The 17,149-nt window shown below is 45.1% G+C and overlaps 5 protein-coding genes across 5 annotated transcripts; all 5 read right to left on the bottom strand.

Annotated features, from left to right (window-relative positions):
- Positions 1–468: 468 nt before the first annotated feature.
- Positions 469–1,546, bottom strand: LOC132472746 (high choriolytic enzyme 1-like). The gene has a single exon (XM_060072492.1). The coding sequence runs from the start codon at positions 1,485–1,487 to the stop codon at positions 567–569; it is 921 nt and encodes a 306-aa protein (XP_059928475.1). The 5' UTR covers positions 1,488–1,546; the 3' UTR covers positions 469–566.
- Positions 1,547–4,201: 2,655 nt separating this feature from the next.
- Positions 4,202–5,279, bottom strand: LOC132472743 (high choriolytic enzyme 1-like). The gene has a single exon (XM_060072488.1). The coding sequence runs from the start codon at positions 5,218–5,220 to the stop codon at positions 4,300–4,302; it is 921 nt and encodes a 306-aa protein (XP_059928471.1). The 5' UTR covers positions 5,221–5,279; the 3' UTR covers positions 4,202–4,299.
- Positions 5,280–7,934: 2,655 nt separating this feature from the next.
- Positions 7,935–9,012, bottom strand: LOC132472742 (high choriolytic enzyme 1-like). The gene has a single exon (XM_060072487.1). The coding sequence runs from the start codon at positions 8,951–8,953 to the stop codon at positions 8,033–8,035; it is 921 nt and encodes a 306-aa protein (XP_059928470.1). The 5' UTR covers positions 8,954–9,012; the 3' UTR covers positions 7,935–8,032.
- A 2,659-nt stretch (positions 9,013–11,671) lies between these two features.
- LOC132472741 (high choriolytic enzyme 1-like) lies at positions 11,672–12,749 on the bottom strand. Its single transcript, XM_060072486.1, has one exon. The coding sequence runs from the start codon at positions 12,688–12,690 to the stop codon at positions 11,770–11,772; it is 921 nt and encodes a 306-aa protein (XP_059928469.1). The 5' UTR covers positions 12,691–12,749; the 3' UTR covers positions 11,672–11,769.
- Positions 12,750–15,404: 2,655 nt separating this feature from the next.
- LOC132472732 (high choriolytic enzyme 1-like) lies at positions 15,405–16,482 on the bottom strand. The gene has a single exon (XM_060072477.1). The coding sequence runs from the start codon at positions 16,421–16,423 to the stop codon at positions 15,503–15,505; it is 921 nt and encodes a 306-aa protein (XP_059928460.1). The 5' UTR covers positions 16,424–16,482; the 3' UTR covers positions 15,405–15,502.
- Positions 16,483–17,149: the final 667 nt, after the last annotated feature.

Raw genomic sequence — 17,149 nt, 5'->3', positions numbered from 1 at the left:
TGCTCTCACACATTTGAACCCACTACAGAGACATCTCCTATTCTGGGGGATGCAAGTGGATTTAGCAGTTGTATTAGAGGAAGCATCGATTGTTGTTGTAGTGATAGTCAAGAACCATGCTTTTTAGCATAGAGGTCAGGAACAGTATCCTAGTAATCTAAAATATACATCTGGTTTCTAAATCGGTTTGGCTATATCCCTTCTGATTGAGTTATCATGCAGATACCCTTTTAAAACAATGGTAACAATATCCTTGTTTTTGTTACAACTAGTATGCAATTAGAATCACATGTTCATCTTGTAGTCTGTGTGATAAGAAGCACAACAGCATCTTGTGGTGGACATGATATTAGGTCCATTTCATCAGAGATGTTTATATAAAGCTGTTCAACATGAAGTGTTGATAAACTGAGGTTCATGTTGATAATCACCCAAAATAAAATAAAAAGGACAACTACACAAATGAATTGCAGTGAAGGAACATTTTTAATGACATTTCTGGAGAACATTGTTTGGAGACAATTAACAACATGAATGTGATATTTGCAGGCAACTGGTGGTTGGTCTCAGCAGCGATAGAGTCGGTTGATCCTCAGGATGTCATTCCGGGTCATTCCCTTTCTCTGGCCAAGCTGAACACGGGAGTTTGGGATGGGGGTGATGCTGTCACGTCCATTTATGGAGAAGGCTGTTCTGCCGTAGTGCATGATGGAGGAGTAATCGTAGGGGGTGTTCAGGTTGTTGGTGTCCTGCTTCTTGAAGTTGTAGGCATTGCTTCGATTGATGTTCCTCCAGTTTATCCTGACATACTGGTCACGGTCACTCCTGGTCTGCTCGTGGTTGAAGCCCAGAGCGTGGTTCAGCTCGTGCTGCATGGTGCCGAAGTTCATGCATCCCGATCTCTTGAGAGAGAGTACCTGCCTGCCTCCTGTCCTGCCCAGAGAGGAGAAGCATCCACCTCTGCTCTCAACGCTGATGTGGTCCTTCTGGTTCTGGCGGGGCACAAAGCGGATGCAGGTGGTCCGGTGGAAGGACTGCATGGCGCTCACAATTCGTGACCTCTCCGCGGAGGTGTAGGCTCTACTCACTGTGTAGGGAATGGTCACAAGGCCATTGGAGGATTTTTTCCACAGGCAGTTGTTCCTAAAACACTTCATGGCGTTTCTGGTTGTTGGTAGAAGCAAGTCTCCCTCCAGCAGGATCTCATTGGAGCCGTTGTTGGAGATCAGAATCCTGGTGCTGATATCCATGTCCTCATTGTCTTCTAGGATATCATCAACACTTTCTTCCCCCACCAGAGGTTGAGCCTGGGAGAGGTCTCCCTTCTGCAGGATCTCATTGGAGTCGTTGTTGGAGGTCAGAATCTCTGTGATGATATCCATGTCCTCATTGTCTTCTAGGACATCGGCCACACTTTCTTCCCCCACCAGAGGTTGAGCCTGGCAGAGGCCCAGCAAGAGCAGGAGGAGGCTGAGACAGGTCTTCATCTTCTGGGTCTATCTGGTTGTTTCTGGACACTGGCACCGGAGCTTCTCTGGACGTCTTCAACAGAGAGACTCCTTAAGGTTTGTTGACCGTCTGATAGGACCAGAGCTTTTATATGTTCCTCTGCAGGTGTGTCTGTTGGAGGATTTAGGGTTGTGGTGCAGAAATTAAGGACTAAATAAACCTTTTAAGGGTGGACTCAAGCGACCAACCTACCTTTTCAACACTGTGTTATTCAAAGGCTTTGAGAGGAGGGGAGGGACATTACTGAGTCAATGTTTCTGCAAGAAAAAAAAAAATAGCATTTCAACTTTTTAATTAATTTGATAATGCAGAATTCTACAACGCAAACTGACACTAGCGTCTTTCTTTACCGACTTGATATCACCATCCTAACTAAAGGTGTGCTTTTCTACTTTTAAACATTGAGGGACAAACACGGACTTCCAAATGATACACTTAACTTTCAAACATCAATAATTCTTGCTGGAACTTAAATGCAATACAGGCATTATTCTCTTGGAGGAAACATTATGTTAGCAACAGATGCATATTCACAAGCACAACTGATCTTTTTAATCAATTCCCTGAGTAAATAAAAGTCTGGTCATTTTTATTTTTTTTGGAGAAAGACCAATAGTTGTAGCAGTGCTCTGAAGGTAGGTTAGGTTATCTATGTTAGAAGCTTTATTTGACATATTTGTTTAAGTTGTCTTTACATCCCGACAGCAATCAGTTGTTCCAATGTTCTGAAAAAAGTAAAAAGATCTGGCACCTTTGGCTGTCGCAGGTCTGCAATAAGCTGTTCCAATTAGTCGCGGGACTGTAACGGCTTACCTGTCTGTTTACCTAACTTCACGGCTACCTGCGCACACCCATGCCCATGCACTCACTGCACATGACCGGTGTCTCTCGAACGCCGAGGCAGTATGCTTGGGCGTTATCCATTTCCATACCTTCCTGACATTTCACCGGGGTTTAGGTATATGAAGGTGTTTTCGTCATTTATTTGTATTTTATAAAAGAAATAAAGCTGAGCTTCTGTGATAGAAGTCATTGTAGCATGGATGACATTGTCTAGCCTACGCTGCTGTGTGTCTAAAATTCTGTTTGCCAACTTCAACAAGTCTTGCCCGGTTTAAATACTCATGGCCTATAGGATAATGAATAGATAGGAGATAAGCCCCCATCCATAGAATCGGTCTTAATCTCTATGAGTAGGACCAACTTGAGCAATCGTTTTTCTTTTTCAATTCAGAGATAGTTTCCACCAGTGTACACATTTCGAAAGTAAAGAATAGGTTAGGGTTCCACGTCGACACAACGCAAGGGGTTTACAGACCCATTACGTCATTGCGGAACCTCCTTGTGTCGACCGCAAGTGCCTGACGTGTGCCTCCCAAAAATGTTATCCTTGCATCAAGGCACCGCAGGTCCGCTCACTAAAACCGACCCAGAACCAAAACAGGTTCACGACTGCGTGGAGGCGTCTGCGTGGGCATTGCGTTTCGTCAACTTTGAACTATAACTGAGCCTTAAGTATAAACTGTTTTATAAACAGTCTATGTGCGTTACACCCACACCGGCTGTGGTGGTGCACTTGATGGTTGGTTCAAGCAGCCTCACCTGGCCTGAGTCAGGCATATTGAACTCTGGGGCTGGGTTAGGCTGCACACCTGTCGTGCAATGAAGTATCAGAGCACACAGGGTTAACCAGCCTTCAACCACACACACACACACTTCACAATGTTTAAATGATTAAACCAATTTTACTATTTGGAGTAAGTATGGGTACAGCATGAAGGAGCAGTAAGGGGGAATGATTTGGGTCACTTGTGGAGTGGCAGTGATAGGATCCATCATTCACGTGTTCCGTCTTAGAATGAAGTAATCGTTTTGTAACAGGAAGGCCGAATGGAGGCTGTGGGGGGACGTGCGACGTCTGGCCTGCAGGGGGAGTATGGGCAGGTTGGGAGCGCACCGGATAGGCTGGGGGGATTGGACCTGATTGCGGGCAGGTGTCAGCACTCAGGCCAATCAGGGAGTGTTTGTACTTATGTGCCCGCTTTGTGTTGCAGTGAGAAGGAAACCAGGAGCGAACGGACCACAGAGATCCAGAGCGAGTGGAGATCGTATCAAGAAGCCACCAAGAAACGACTCTTGGACAACCTTTGTTATAGTTGGAGTATTTTTGTTCTCCTTCTAAAAGACAACAAAAGATCTCCCGCTGAGGGACGACAACTCTGCCTGCTCTCACACATTTGAACCCACTACAGAGACATCTCCTATTCTGGGGGATGCAAGTGGATTTAGCAGTTGTATTAGAGGAAGCATCGATTGTTGTTGTAGTGATAGTCAAGAACCATGCTTTTTAGCATAGAGGTCAGGAACAGTATCCTAGTAATCTAAAATATACATCTGGTTTCTAAATCGGTTTGGCTATATCCCTTCTGATTGAGTTATCATGCAGATACCCTTTTAAAACAATGGTAACAATATCCTTGTTTTTGTTACAACTAGTATGCAATTAGAATCACATGTTCATCTTGTAGTCTGTGTGATAAGAAGCACAACAGCATCTTGTGGTGGACATGATATTAGGTCCATTTCATCAGAGATGTTTATATAAAGCTGTTCAACATGAAGTGTTGATAAACTGAGGTTCATGTTGATAATCACCCAAAATAAAATAAAAAGGACAACTACACAAATGAATTGCAGTGAAGGAACATTTTTAATGACATTTCTGGAGAACATTGTTTGGAGACAATTAACAACATGAATGTGATATTTGCAGGCAACTGGTGGTTGGTCTCAGCAGCGATAGAGTCGGTTGATCCTCAGGATGTCATTCCGGGTCATTCCCTTTCTCTGGCCAAGCTGAACACGGGAGTTTGGGATGGGGGTGATGCTGTCACGTCCATTTATGGAGAAGGCTGTTCTGCCGTAGTGCATGATGGAGGAGTAATCGTAGGGGGTGTTCAGGTTGTTGGTGTCCTGCTTCTTGAAGTTGTAGGCATTGCTTCGATTGATGTTCCTCCAGTTTATCCTGACATACTGGTCACGGTCACTCCTGGTCTGCTCGTGGTTGAAGCCCAGAGCGTGGTTCAGCTCGTGCTGCATGGTGCCGAAGTTCATGCATCCCGATCTCTTGAGAGAGAGTACCTGCCTGCCTCCTGTCCTGCCCAGAGAGGAGAAGCATCCACCTCTGCTCTCAACGCTGATGTGGTCCTTCTGGTTCTGGCGGGGCACAAAGCGGATGCAGGTGGTCCGGTGGAAGGACTGCATGGCGCTCACAATTCGTGACCTCTCCGCGGAGGTGTAGGCTCTGCTCACTGTGTAGGGAATGGTCACAAGGCCATTGGAGGATTTTTTCCACAGGCAGTTGTTCCTAAAACACTTCATGGCGTTTCTGGTTGTTGGTAGAAGCAAGTCTCCCTCCAGCAGGATCTCATTGGAGCCGTTGTTGGAGATCAGAATCCTGGTGCTGATATCCATGTCCTCATTGTCTTCTAGGATATCATCAACACTTTCTTCCCCCACCAGAGGTTGAGCCTGGGAGAGGTCTCCCTTCTGCAGGATCTCATTGGAGTCGTTGTTGGAGGTCAGAATCTCTGTGATGATATCCATGTCCTCATTGTCTTCTAGGACATCGGCCACACTTTCTTCCCCCACCAGAGGTTGAGCCTGGCAGAGGCCCAGCAAGAGCAGGAGGAGGCTGAGACAGGTCTTCATCTTCTGGGTCTATCTGGTTGTTTCTGGACACTGGCACCGGAGCTTCTCTGGACGTCTTCAACAGAGAGACTCCTTAAGGTTTGTTGACCGTCTGATAGGACCAGAGCTTTTATATGTTCCTCTGCAGGTGTGTCTGTTGGAGGATTTAGGGTTGTGGTGCAGAAATTAAGGACTAAATAAACCTTTTAAGGGTGGACTCAAGCGACCAACCTACCTTTTCAACACTGTGTTATTCAAAGGCTTTGAGAGGAGGGGAGGGACATTACTGAGTCAATGTTTCTGCAAGAAAAAAAAAAATAGCATTTCAACTTTTTAATTAATTTGATAATGCAGAATTCTACAACGCAAACTGACACTAGCGTCTTTCTTTACCGACTTGATATCACCATCCTAACTAAAGGTGTGCTTTTCTACTTTTAAACATTGAGGGACAAACACGGACTTCCAAATGATACACTTAACTTTCAAACATCAATAATTCTTGCTGGAACTTAAATGCAATACAGGCATTATTCTCTTGGAGGAAACATTATGTTAGCAACAGATGCATATTCACAAGCACAACTGATCTTTTTAATCAATTCCCTGAGTAAATAAAAGTCTGGTCATTTTTATTTTTTTTGGAGAAAGACCAATAGTTGTAGCAGTGCTCTGAAGGTAGGTTAGGTTATCTATGTTAGAAGCTTTATTTGACATATTTGTTTAAGTTGTCTTTACATCCCGACAGCAATCAGTTGTTCCAATGTTCTGAAAAAAGTAAAAAGATCTGGCACCTTTGGCTGTCGCAGGTCTGCAATAAGCTGTTCCAATTAGTCGCGGGACTGTAACGGCTTACCTGTCTGTTTACCTAACTTCACGGCTACCTGCGCACACCCATGCCCATGCACTCACTGCACATGACCGGTGTCTCTCGAACGCCGAGGCAGTATGCTTGGGCGTTATCCATTTCCATACCTTCCTGACATTTCACCGGGGTTTAGGTATATGAAGGTGTTTTCGTCATTTATTTGTATTTTATAAAAGAAATAAAGCTGAGCTTCTGTGATAGAAGTCATTGTAGCATGGATGACATTGTCTAGCCTACGCTGCTGTGTGTCTAAAATTCTGTTTGCCAACTTCAACAAGTCTTGCCCGGTTTAAATACTCATGGCCTATAGGATAATGAATAGATAGGAGATAAGCCCCCATCCATAGAATCGGTCTTAATCTCTATGAGTAGGACCAACTTGAGCAATCGTTTTTCTTTTTCAATTCAGAGATAGTTTCCACCAGTGTACACATTTCGAAAGTAAAGAATAGGTTAGGGTTCCACGTCGACACAACGCAAGGGGTTTACAGACCCATTACGTCATTGCGGAACCTCCTTGTGTCGACCGCAAGTGCCTGACGTGTGCCTCCCAAAAATGTTATCCTTGCATCAAGGCACCGCAGGTCCGCTCACTAAAACCGACCCAGAACCAAAACAGGTTCACGACTGCGTGGAGGCGTCTGCGTGGGCATTGCGTTTCGTCAACTTTGAACTATAACTGAGCCTTAAGTATAAACTGTTTTATAAACAGTCTATGTGCGTTACACCCACACCGGCTGTGGTGGTGCACTTGATGGTTGGTTCAAGCAGCCTCACCTGGCCTGAGTCAGGCATATTGAACTCTGGGGCTGGGTTAGGCTGCACACCTGTCGTGCAATGAAGTATCAGAGCACACAGGGTTAACCAGCCTTCAACCACACACACACACACTTCACAATGTTTAAATGATTAAACCAATTTTACTATTTGGAGTAAGTATGGGTACAGCATGAAGGAGCAGTAAGGGGGAATGATTTGGGTCACTTGTGGAGTGGCAGTGATAGGATCCATCATTCACGTGTTCCGTCTTAGAATGAAGTAATCGTTTTGTAACAGGAAGGCCGAATGGAGGCTGTGGGGGGACGTGCGACGTCTGGCCTGCAGGGGGAGTATGGGCAGGTTGGGAGCGCACCGGATAGGCTGGGGGGATTGGACCTGATTGCGGGCAGGTGTCAGCACTCAGGCCAATCAGGGAGTGTTTGTACTTATGTGCCCGCTTTGTGTTGCAGTGAGAAGGAAACCAGGAGCGAACGGACCACAGAGATCCAGAGCGAGTGGAGATCGTATCAAGAAGCCACCAAGAAACGACTCTTGGACAACCTTTGTTATAGTTGGAGTATTTTTGTTCTCCTTCTAAAAGACAACAAAAGATCTCCCGCTGAGGGACGACAACTCTGCCTGCTCTCACACATTTGAACCCACTACAGAGACATCTCCTATTCTGGGGGATGCAAGTGGATTTAGCAGTTGTATTAGAGGAAGCATCGATTGTTGTTGTAGTGATAGTCAAGAACCATGCTTTTTAGCATAGAGGTCAGGAACAGTATCCTAGTAATCTAAAATATACATCTGGTTTCTAAATCGGTTTGGCTATATCCCTTCTGATTGAGTTATCATGCAGATACCCTTTTAAAACAATGGTAACAATATCCTTGTTTTTGTTACAACTAGTATGCAATTAGAATCACATGTTCATCTTGTAGTCTGTGTGATAAGAAGCACAACAGCATCTTGTGGTGGACATGATATTAGGTCCATTTCATCAGAGATGTTTATATAAAGCTGTTCAACATGAAGTGTTGATAAACTGAGGTTCATGTTGATAATCACCCAAAATAAAATAAAAAGGACAACTACACAAATGAATTGCAGTGAAGGAACATTTTTAATGACATTTCTGGAGAACATTGTTTGGAGACAATTAACAACATGAATGTGATATTTGCAGGCAACTGGTGGTTGGTCTCAGCAGCGATAGAGTCGGTTGATCCTCAGGATGTCATTCCGGGTCATTCCCTTTCTCTGGCCAAGCTGAACACGGGAGTTTGGGATGGGGGTGATGCTGTCACGTCCATTTATGGAGAAGGCTGTTCTGCCGTAGTGCATGATGGAGGAGTAATCGTAGGGGGTGTTCAGGTTGTTGGTGTCCTGCTTCTTGAAGTTGTAGGCATTGCTTCGATTGATGTTCCTCCAGTTTATCCTGACATACTGGTCACGGTCACTCCTGGTCTGCTCGTGGTTGAAGCCCAGAGCGTGGTTCAGCTCGTGCTGCATGGTGCCGAAGTTCATGCATCCCGATCTCTTGAGAGAGAGTACCTGCCTGCCTCCTGTCCTGCCCAGAGAGGAGAAGCATCCACCTCTGCTCTCAACGCTGATGTGGTCCTTCTGGTTCTGGCGGGGCACAAAGCGGATGCAGGTGGTCCGGTGGAAGGACTGCATGGCGCTCACAATTCGTGACCTCTCCGCGGAGGTGTAGGCTCTGCTCACTGTGTAGGGAATGGTCACAAGGCCATTGGAGGATTTTTTCCACAGGCAGTTGTTCCTAAAACACTTCATGGCGTTTCTGGTTGTTGGTAGAAGCAAGTCTCCCTCCAGCAGGATCTCATTGGAGCCGTTGTTGGAGATCAGAATCCTGGTGCTGATATCCATGTCCTCATTGTCTTCTAGGATATCATCAACACTTTCTTCCCCCACCAGAGGTTGAGCCTGGGAGAGGTCTCCCTTCTGCAGGATCTCATTGGAGTCGTTGTTGGAGGTCAGAATCTCTGTGATGATATCCATGTCCTCATTGTCTTCTAGGACATCGGCCACACTTTCTTCCCCCACCAGAGGTTGAGCCTGGCAGAGGCCCAGCAAGAGCAGGAGGAGGCTGAGACAGGTCTTCATCTTCTGGGTCTATCTGGTTGTTTCTGGACACTGGCACCGGAGCTTCTCTGGACGTCTTCAACAGAGAGACTCCTTAAGGTTTGTTGACCGTCTGATAGGACCAGAGCTTTTATATGTTCCTCTGCAGGTGTGTCTGTTGGAGGATTTAGGGTTGTGGTGCAGAAATTAAGGACTAAATAAACCTTTTAAGGGTGGACTCAAGCGACCAACCTACCTTTTCAACACTGTGTTATTCAAAGGCTTTGAGAGGAGGGGAGGGACATTACTGAGTCAATGTTTCTGCAGGAAAAAAAAAAATAGCATTTCAACTTTTTAATTAATTTGATAATGCAGAATTCTACAACGCAAACTGACACTAGCGTCTTTCTTTACCGACTTGATATCACCATCCTAACTAAAGGTGTGCTTTTCTACTTTTAAACATTGAGGGACAAACACGGACTTCCAAATGATACACTTAACTTTCAAACATCAATAATTCTTGCTGGAACTTAAATGCAATACAGGCATTATTCTCTTGGAGGAAACATTATGTTAGCAACAGATGCATATTCACAAGCACAACTGATCTTTTTAATCAATTCCCTGAGTAAATAAAAGTCTGGTCATTTTTATTTTTTTTGGAGAAAGACCAATAGTTGTAGCAGTGCTCTGAAGGTAGGTTAGGTTATCTATGTTAGAAGCTTTATTTGACATATTTGTTTAAGTTGTCTTTACATCCCGACAGCAATCAGTTGTTCCAATGTTCTGAAAAAAGTAAAAAGATCTGGCACCTTTGGCTGTCGCAGGTCTGCAATAAGCTGTTCCAATTAGTCGCGGGACTGTAACGGCTTACCTGTCTGTTTACCTAACTTCACGGCTACCTGCGCACACCCATGCCCATGCACTCACTGCACATGACCGGTGTCTCTCGAACGCCGAGGCAGTATGCTTGGGCGTTATCCATTTCCATACCTTCCTGACATTTCACCGGGGTTTAGGTATATGAAGGTGTTTTCGTCATTTATTTGTATTTTATAAAAGAAATAAAGCTGAGCTTCTGTGATAGAAGTCATTGTAGCATGGATGACATTGTCTAGCCTACGCTGCTGTGTGTCTAAAATTCTGTTTGCCAACTTCAACAAGTCTTGCCCGGTTTAAATACTCATGGCCTATAGGATAATGAATAGATAGGAGATAAGCCCCCATCCATAGAATCGGTCTTAATCTCTATGAGTAGGACCAACTTGAGCAATCGTTTTTCTTTTTCAATTCAGAGATAGTTTCCACCAGTGTACACATTTCGAAAGTAAAGAATAGGTTAGGGTTCCACGTCGACACAACGCAAGGGGTTTACAGACCCATTACGTCATTGCGGAACCTCCTTGTGTCGACCGCAAGTGCCTGACGTGTGCCTCCCAAAAATGTTATCCTTGCATCAAGGCACCGCAGGTCCGCTCACTAAAACCGACCCAGAACCAAAACAGGTTCACGACTGCGTGGAGGCGTCTGCGTGGGCATTGCGTTTCGTCAACTTTGAACTATAACTGAGCCTTAAGTATAAACTGTTTTATAAACAGTCTATGTGCGTTACACCCACACCGGCTGTGGTGGTGCACTTGATGGTTGGTTCAAGCAGCCTCACCTGGCCTGAGTCAGGCATATTGAACTCTGGGGCTGGGTTAGGCTGCACACCTGTCGTGCAATGAAGTATCAGAGCACACAGGGTTAACCAGCCTTCAACCACACACACACACACACACTTCACAATGTTTAAATGATTAAACCAATTTTACTATTTGGAGTAAGTATGGGTACAGCATGAAGGAGCAGTAAGGGGGAATGATTTGGGTCACTTGTGGAGTGGCAGTGATAGGATCCATCATTCACGTGTTCCGTCTTAGAATGAAGTAATCGTTTTGTAACAGGAAGGCCGAATGGAGGCTGTGGGGGGACGTGCGACGTCTGGCCTGCAGGGGGAGTATGGGCAGGTTGGGAGCGCACCGGATAGGCTGGGGGGATTGGACCTGATTGCGGGCAGGTGTCAGCACTCAGGCCAATCAGGGAGTGTTTGTACTTATGTGCCCGCTTTGTGTTGCAGTGAGAAGGAAACCAGGAGCGAACGGACCACAGAGATCCAGAGCGAGTGGAGATCGTATCAAGAAGCCACCAAGAAACGACTCTTGGACAACCTTTGTTATAGTTGGAGTATTTTTGTTCTCCTTCTAAAAGACAACAAAAGATCTCCCGCTGAGGGACGACAACTCTGCCTGCTCTCACACATTTGAACCCACTACAGAGACATCTCCTATTCTGGGGGATGCAAGTGGATTTAGCAGTTGTATTAGAGGAAGCATCGATTGTTGTTGTAGTGATAGTCAAGAACCATGCTTTTTAGCATAGAGGTCAGGAACAGTATCCTAGTAATCTAAAATATACATCTGGTTTCTAAATCGGTTTGGCTATATCCCTTCTGATTGAGTTATCATGCAGATACCCTTTTAAAACAATGGTAACAATATCCTTGTTTTTGTTACAACTAGTATGCAATTAGAATCACATGTTCATCTTGTAGTCTGTGTGATAAGAAGCACAACAGCATCTTGTGGTGGACATGATATTAGGTCCATTTCATCAGAGATGTTTATATAAAGCTGTTCAACATGAAGTGTTGATAAACTGAGGTTCATGTTGATAATCACCCAAAATAAAATAAAAAGGACAACTACACAAATGAATTGCAGTGAAGGAACATTTTTAATGACATTTCTGGAGAACATTGTTTGGAGACAATTAACAACATGAATGTGATATTTGCAGGCAACTGGTGGTTGGTCTCAGCAGCGATAGAGTCGGTTGATCCTCAGGATGTCATTCCGGGTCATTCCCTTTCTCTGGCCAAGCTGAACACGGGAGTTTGGGATGGGGGTGATGCTGTCACGTCCATTTATGGAGAAGGCTGTTCTGCCGTAGTGCATGATGGAGGAGTAATCGTAGGGGGTGTTCAGGTTGTTGGTGTCCTGCTTCTTGAAGTTGTAGGCATTGCTTCGATTGATGTTCCTCCAGTTTATCCTGACATACTGGTCACGGTCACTCCTGGTCTGCTCGTGGTTGAAGCCCAGAGCGTGGTTCAGCTCGTGCTGCATGGTGCCGAAGTTCATGCATCCCGATCTCTTGAGAGAGAGTACCTGCCTGCCTCCTGTCCTGCCCAGAGAGGAGAAGCATCCACCTCTGCTCTCAACGCTGATGTGGTCCTTCTGGTTCTGGCGGGGCACAAAGCGGATGCAGGTGGTCCGGTGGAAGGACTGCATGGCGCTCACAATTCGTGACCTCTCCGCGGAGGTGTAGGCTCTGCTCACTGTGTAGGGAATGGTCACAAGGCCATTGGAGGATTTTTTCCACAGGCAGTTGTTCCTAAAACACTTCATGGCGTTTCTGGTTGTTGGTAGAAGCAAGTCTCCCTCCAGCAGGATCTCATTGGAGCCGTTGTTGGAGATCAGAATCCTGGTGCTGATATCCATGTCCTCATTGTCTTCTAGGATATCATCAACACTTTCTTCCCCCACCAGAGGTTGAGCCTGGGAGAGGTCTCCCTTCTGCAGGATCTCATTGGAGTCGTTGTTGGAGGTCAGAATCTCTGTGATGATATCCATGTCCTCATTGTCTTCTAGGACATCGGCCACACTTTCTTCCCCCACCAGAGGTTGAGCCTGGCAGAGGCCCAGCAAGAGCAGGAGGAGGCTGAGACAGGTCTTCATCTTCTGGGTCTATCTGGTTGTTTCTGGACACTGGCACCGGAGCTTCTCTGGACGTCTTCAACAGAGAGACTCCTTAAGGTTTGTTGACCGTCTGATAGGACCAGAGCTTTTATATGTTCCTCTGCAGGTGTGTCTGTTGGAGGATTTAGGGTTGTGGTGCAGAAATTAAGGACTAAATAAACCTTTTAAGGGTGGACTCAAGCGACCAACCTACCTTTTCAACACTGTGTTATTCAAAGGCTTTGAGAGGAGGGGAGGGACATTACTGAGTCAATGTTTCTGCAAGAAAAAAAAAAATAGCATTTCAACTTTTTAATTAATTTGATAATGCAGAATTCTACAACGCAAACTGACACTAGCGTCTTTCTTTACCGACTTGATATCACCATCCTAACTAAAGGTGTGCTTTTCTACTTTTAAACATTGAGGGACAAACACGGACTTCCAAATGATACACTTAACTTTCAAACATCAATAATTCTTGCTGGAACTTAAATGCAATACAGGCATTATTCTCTTGGAGGAAACATTATGTTAGCAACAGATGCATATTCACAAGCACAACTGATCTTTTTAATCAATTCCCTGAGTAAATAAAAGTCTGGTCATTTTTATTTTTTTTGGAGAAAGACCAATAGTTGTAGCAGTGCTCTGAAGGTAGGTTAGGTTATCTATGTTAGAAGCTTTATTTGACATATTTGTTTAAGTTGTCTTTACATCCCGACAGCAATCAGTTGTTCCAATGTTCTGAAAAAAGTAAAAAGATCTGGCACCTTTGGCTGTCGCAGGTCTGCAATAAGCTGTTCCAATTAGTCGCGGGACTGTAACGGCTTACCTGTCTGTTTACCTAACTTCACGGCTACCTGCGCACACCCATGCCCATGCACTCACTGCACATGACCGGTGTCTCTCGAACGCCGAGGCAGTATGCTTGGGCGTTATCCATTTCCATACCTTCCTGACATTTCACCGGGGTTTAGGTATATGAAGGTGTTTTCGTCATTTATTTGTATTTTATAAAAGAAATAAAGCTGAGCTTCTGTGATAGAAGTCATTGTAGCATGGATGACATTGTCTAGCCTACGCTGCTGTGTGTCTAAAATTCTGTTTGCCAACTTCAACAAGTCTTGCCCGGTTTAAATACTCATGGCCTATAGGATAATGAATAGATAGGAGATAAGCCCCCATCCATAGAATCGGTCTTAATCTCTATGAGTAGGACCAACTTGAGCAATCGTTTTTCTTTTTCAATTCAGAGATAGTTTCCACCAGTGTACACATTTCGAAAGTAAAGAATAGGTTAGGGTTCCACGTCGACACAACGCAAGGGGTTTACAGACCCATTACGTCATTGCGGAACCTCCTTGTGTCGACCGCAAGTGCCTGACGTGTGCCTCCCAAAAATGTTATCCTTGCATCAAGGCACCGCAGGTCCGCTCACTAAAACCGACCCAGAACCAAAACAGGTTCACGACTGCGTGGAGGCGTCTGCGTGGGCATTGCGTTTCGTCAACTTTGAACTATAACTGAGCCTTAAGTATAAACTGTTTTATAAACAGTCTATGTGCGTTACACCCACACCGGCTGTGGTGGTGCACTTGATGGTTGGTTCAAGCAGCCTCACCTGGCCTGAGTCAGGCATATTGAACTCTGGGGCTGGGTTAGGCTGCACACCTGTCGTGCAATGAAGTATCAGAGCACACAGGGTTAACCAGCCTTCAACCACACACACACACACTTCACAATGTTTAAATGATTAAACCAATTTTACTATTTGGAGTAAGTATGGGTACAGCATGAAGGAGCAGTAAGGGGGAATGATTTGGGTCACTTGTGGAGTGGCAGTGATAGGATCCATCATTCACGTGTTCCGTCTTAGAATGAAGTAATCGTTTTGTAACAGGAAGGCCGAATGGAGGCTGTGGGGGGACGTGCGACGTCTGGCCTGCAGGGGGAGTATGGGCAGGTTGGGAGCGCACCGGATAGGCTGGGGGGATTGGACCTGATTGCGGGCAGGTGTCAGCACTCAGGCCAATCAGGGAGTGTTTGTACTTATGTGCCCGCTTTGTGTTGCAGTGAGAAGGAAACCAGGAGCGAACGGACCACAGAGATCCAGAGCGAGTGGAGATCGTATCAAGAAGCCACCAAGAAACGACTCTTGGACAACCTTTGTTATAGTTGGAGTATTTTTGTTCTCCTTCTAAAAGACAACAAAAGATCTCCCGCTGAGGGACGACAACTCTGCCTGCTCTCACACATTTGAACCCACTACAGAGACATCTCCTATTCTGGGGGATGCAAGTGGATTTAGCAGTTGTATTAGAGGAAGCATCGATTGTTGTTGTAGTGATAGTCAAGAACCATGCTTTTTAGCATAGAGGTCAGGAACAGTATCCTAGTAATCTAAAATATACATCTGGTTTCTAAATCGGTTTGGCTATATCCCTTCTGATTGAGTTATCATGCAGATACCCTTTTAAAACAATGGTAACAATATCCTTGTTTTTGTTACAACTAGTATGCAATTAGAATCACATGTTCATCTTGTAGTCTGTGTGATAAGAAGCACAACAGCATCTTGTGGTGGACATGATATTAGGTCCATTTCATCAGAGATGTTTATATAAAGCTGTTCAACATGAAGTGTTGATAAACTGAGGTTCATGTTGATAATCACCCAAAATAAAATAAAAAGGACAACTACACAAATGAATTGCAGTGAAGGAACATTTTTAATGACATTTCTGGAGAACATTGTTTGGAGACAATTAACAACATGAATGTGATATTTGCAGGCAACTGGTGGTTGGTCTCAGCAGCGATAGAGTCGGTTGATCCTCAGGATGTCATTCCGGGTCATTCCCTTTCTCTGGCCAAGCTGAACACGGGAGTTTGGGATGGGGGTGATGCTGTCACGTCCATTTATGGAGAAGGCTGTTCTGCCGTAGTGCATGATGGAGGAGTAATCGTAGGGGGTGTTCAGGTTGTTGGTGTCCTGCTTCTTGAAGTTGTAGGCATTGCTTCGATTGATGTTCCTCCAGTTTATCCTGACATACTGGTCACGGTCACTCCTGGTCTGCTCGTGGTTGAAGCCCAGAGCGTGGTTCAGCTCGTGCTGCATGGTGCCGAAGTTCATGCATCCCGATCTCTTGAGAGAGAGTACCTGCCTGCCTCCTGTCCTGCCCAGAGAGGAGAAGCATCCACCTCTGCTCTCAACGCTGATGTGGTCCTTCTGGTTCTGGCGGGGCACAAAGCGGATGCAGGTGGTCCGGTGGAAGGACTGCATGGCGCTCACAATTCGTGACCTCTCCGCGGAGGTGTAGGCTCTGCTCACTGTGTAGGGAATGGTCACAAGGCCATTGGAGGATTTTTTCCACAGGCAGTTGTTCCTAAAACACTTCATGGCGTTTCTGGTTGTTGGTAGAAGCAAGTCTCCCTCCAGCAGGATCTCATTGGAGCCGTTGTTGGAGATCAGAATCCTGGTGCTGATATCCATGTCCTCATTGTCTTCTAGGATATCATCAACACTTTCTTCCCCCACCAGAGGTTGAGCCTGGGAGAGGTCTCCCTTCTGCAGGATCTCATTGGAGTCGTTGTTGGAGGTCAGAATCTCTGTGATGATATCCATGTCCTCATTGTCTTCTAGGACATCGGCCACACTTTCTTCCCCCACCAGAGGTTGAGCCTGGCAGAGGCCCAGCAAGAGCAGGAGGAGGCTGAGACAGGTCTTCATCTTCTGGGTCTATCTGGTTGTTTCTGGACACTGGCACCGGAGCTTCTCTGGACGTCTTCAACAGAGAGACTCCTTAAGGTTTGTTGACCGTCTGATAGGACCAGAGCTTTTATATGTTCCTCTGCAGGTGTGTCTGTTGGAGGATTTAGGGTTGTGGTGCAGAAATTAAGGACTAAATAAACCTTTTAAGGGTGGACTCAAGCGACCAACCTACCTTTTCAACACTGTGTTATTCAAAGGCTTTGAGAGGAGGGGAGGGACATTACTGAGTCAATGTTTCTGCAAGAAAAAAAAAAATAGCATTTCAACTTTTTAATTAATTTGATAATGCAGAATTCTACAACGCAAACTGACACTAGCGTCTTTCTTTACCGACTTGATATCACCATCCTAACTAAAGGTGTGCTTTTCTACTTTTAAACATTGAGGGACAAACACGGACTTCCAAATGATACACTTAACTTTCAAACATCAATAATTCTTGCTGGAACTTAAATGCAATACAGGCATTATTCTCTTGGAGGAAACATTATGTTAGCAACAGATGCATATTCACAAGCACAACTGATCTTTTTAATCAATTCCCTGAGTAAATAAAAGTCTGGTCATTTTTATTTTTTTTGGAGAAAGACCAATAGTTGTAGCAGTGCTCTGAGGGTAGGTTAGGTTATCTATGTTAGAAGCTTTATTTGACATATTTGTTTAAGTTGTCTTTACATCCCGACA

This window comes from Gadus macrocephalus, chromosome 15 (genome assembly GCF_031168955.1).
Source record: "Gadus macrocephalus chromosome 15, ASM3116895v1".
Classification (NCBI taxonomy): domain Eukaryota; kingdom Metazoa; phylum Chordata; class Actinopteri; order Gadiformes; family Gadidae; genus Gadus; species Gadus macrocephalus.
The sequence above is the reverse complement of the archived record's forward strand: the minus strand, read 5'-3'. Positions and strand labels throughout refer to the sequence as shown.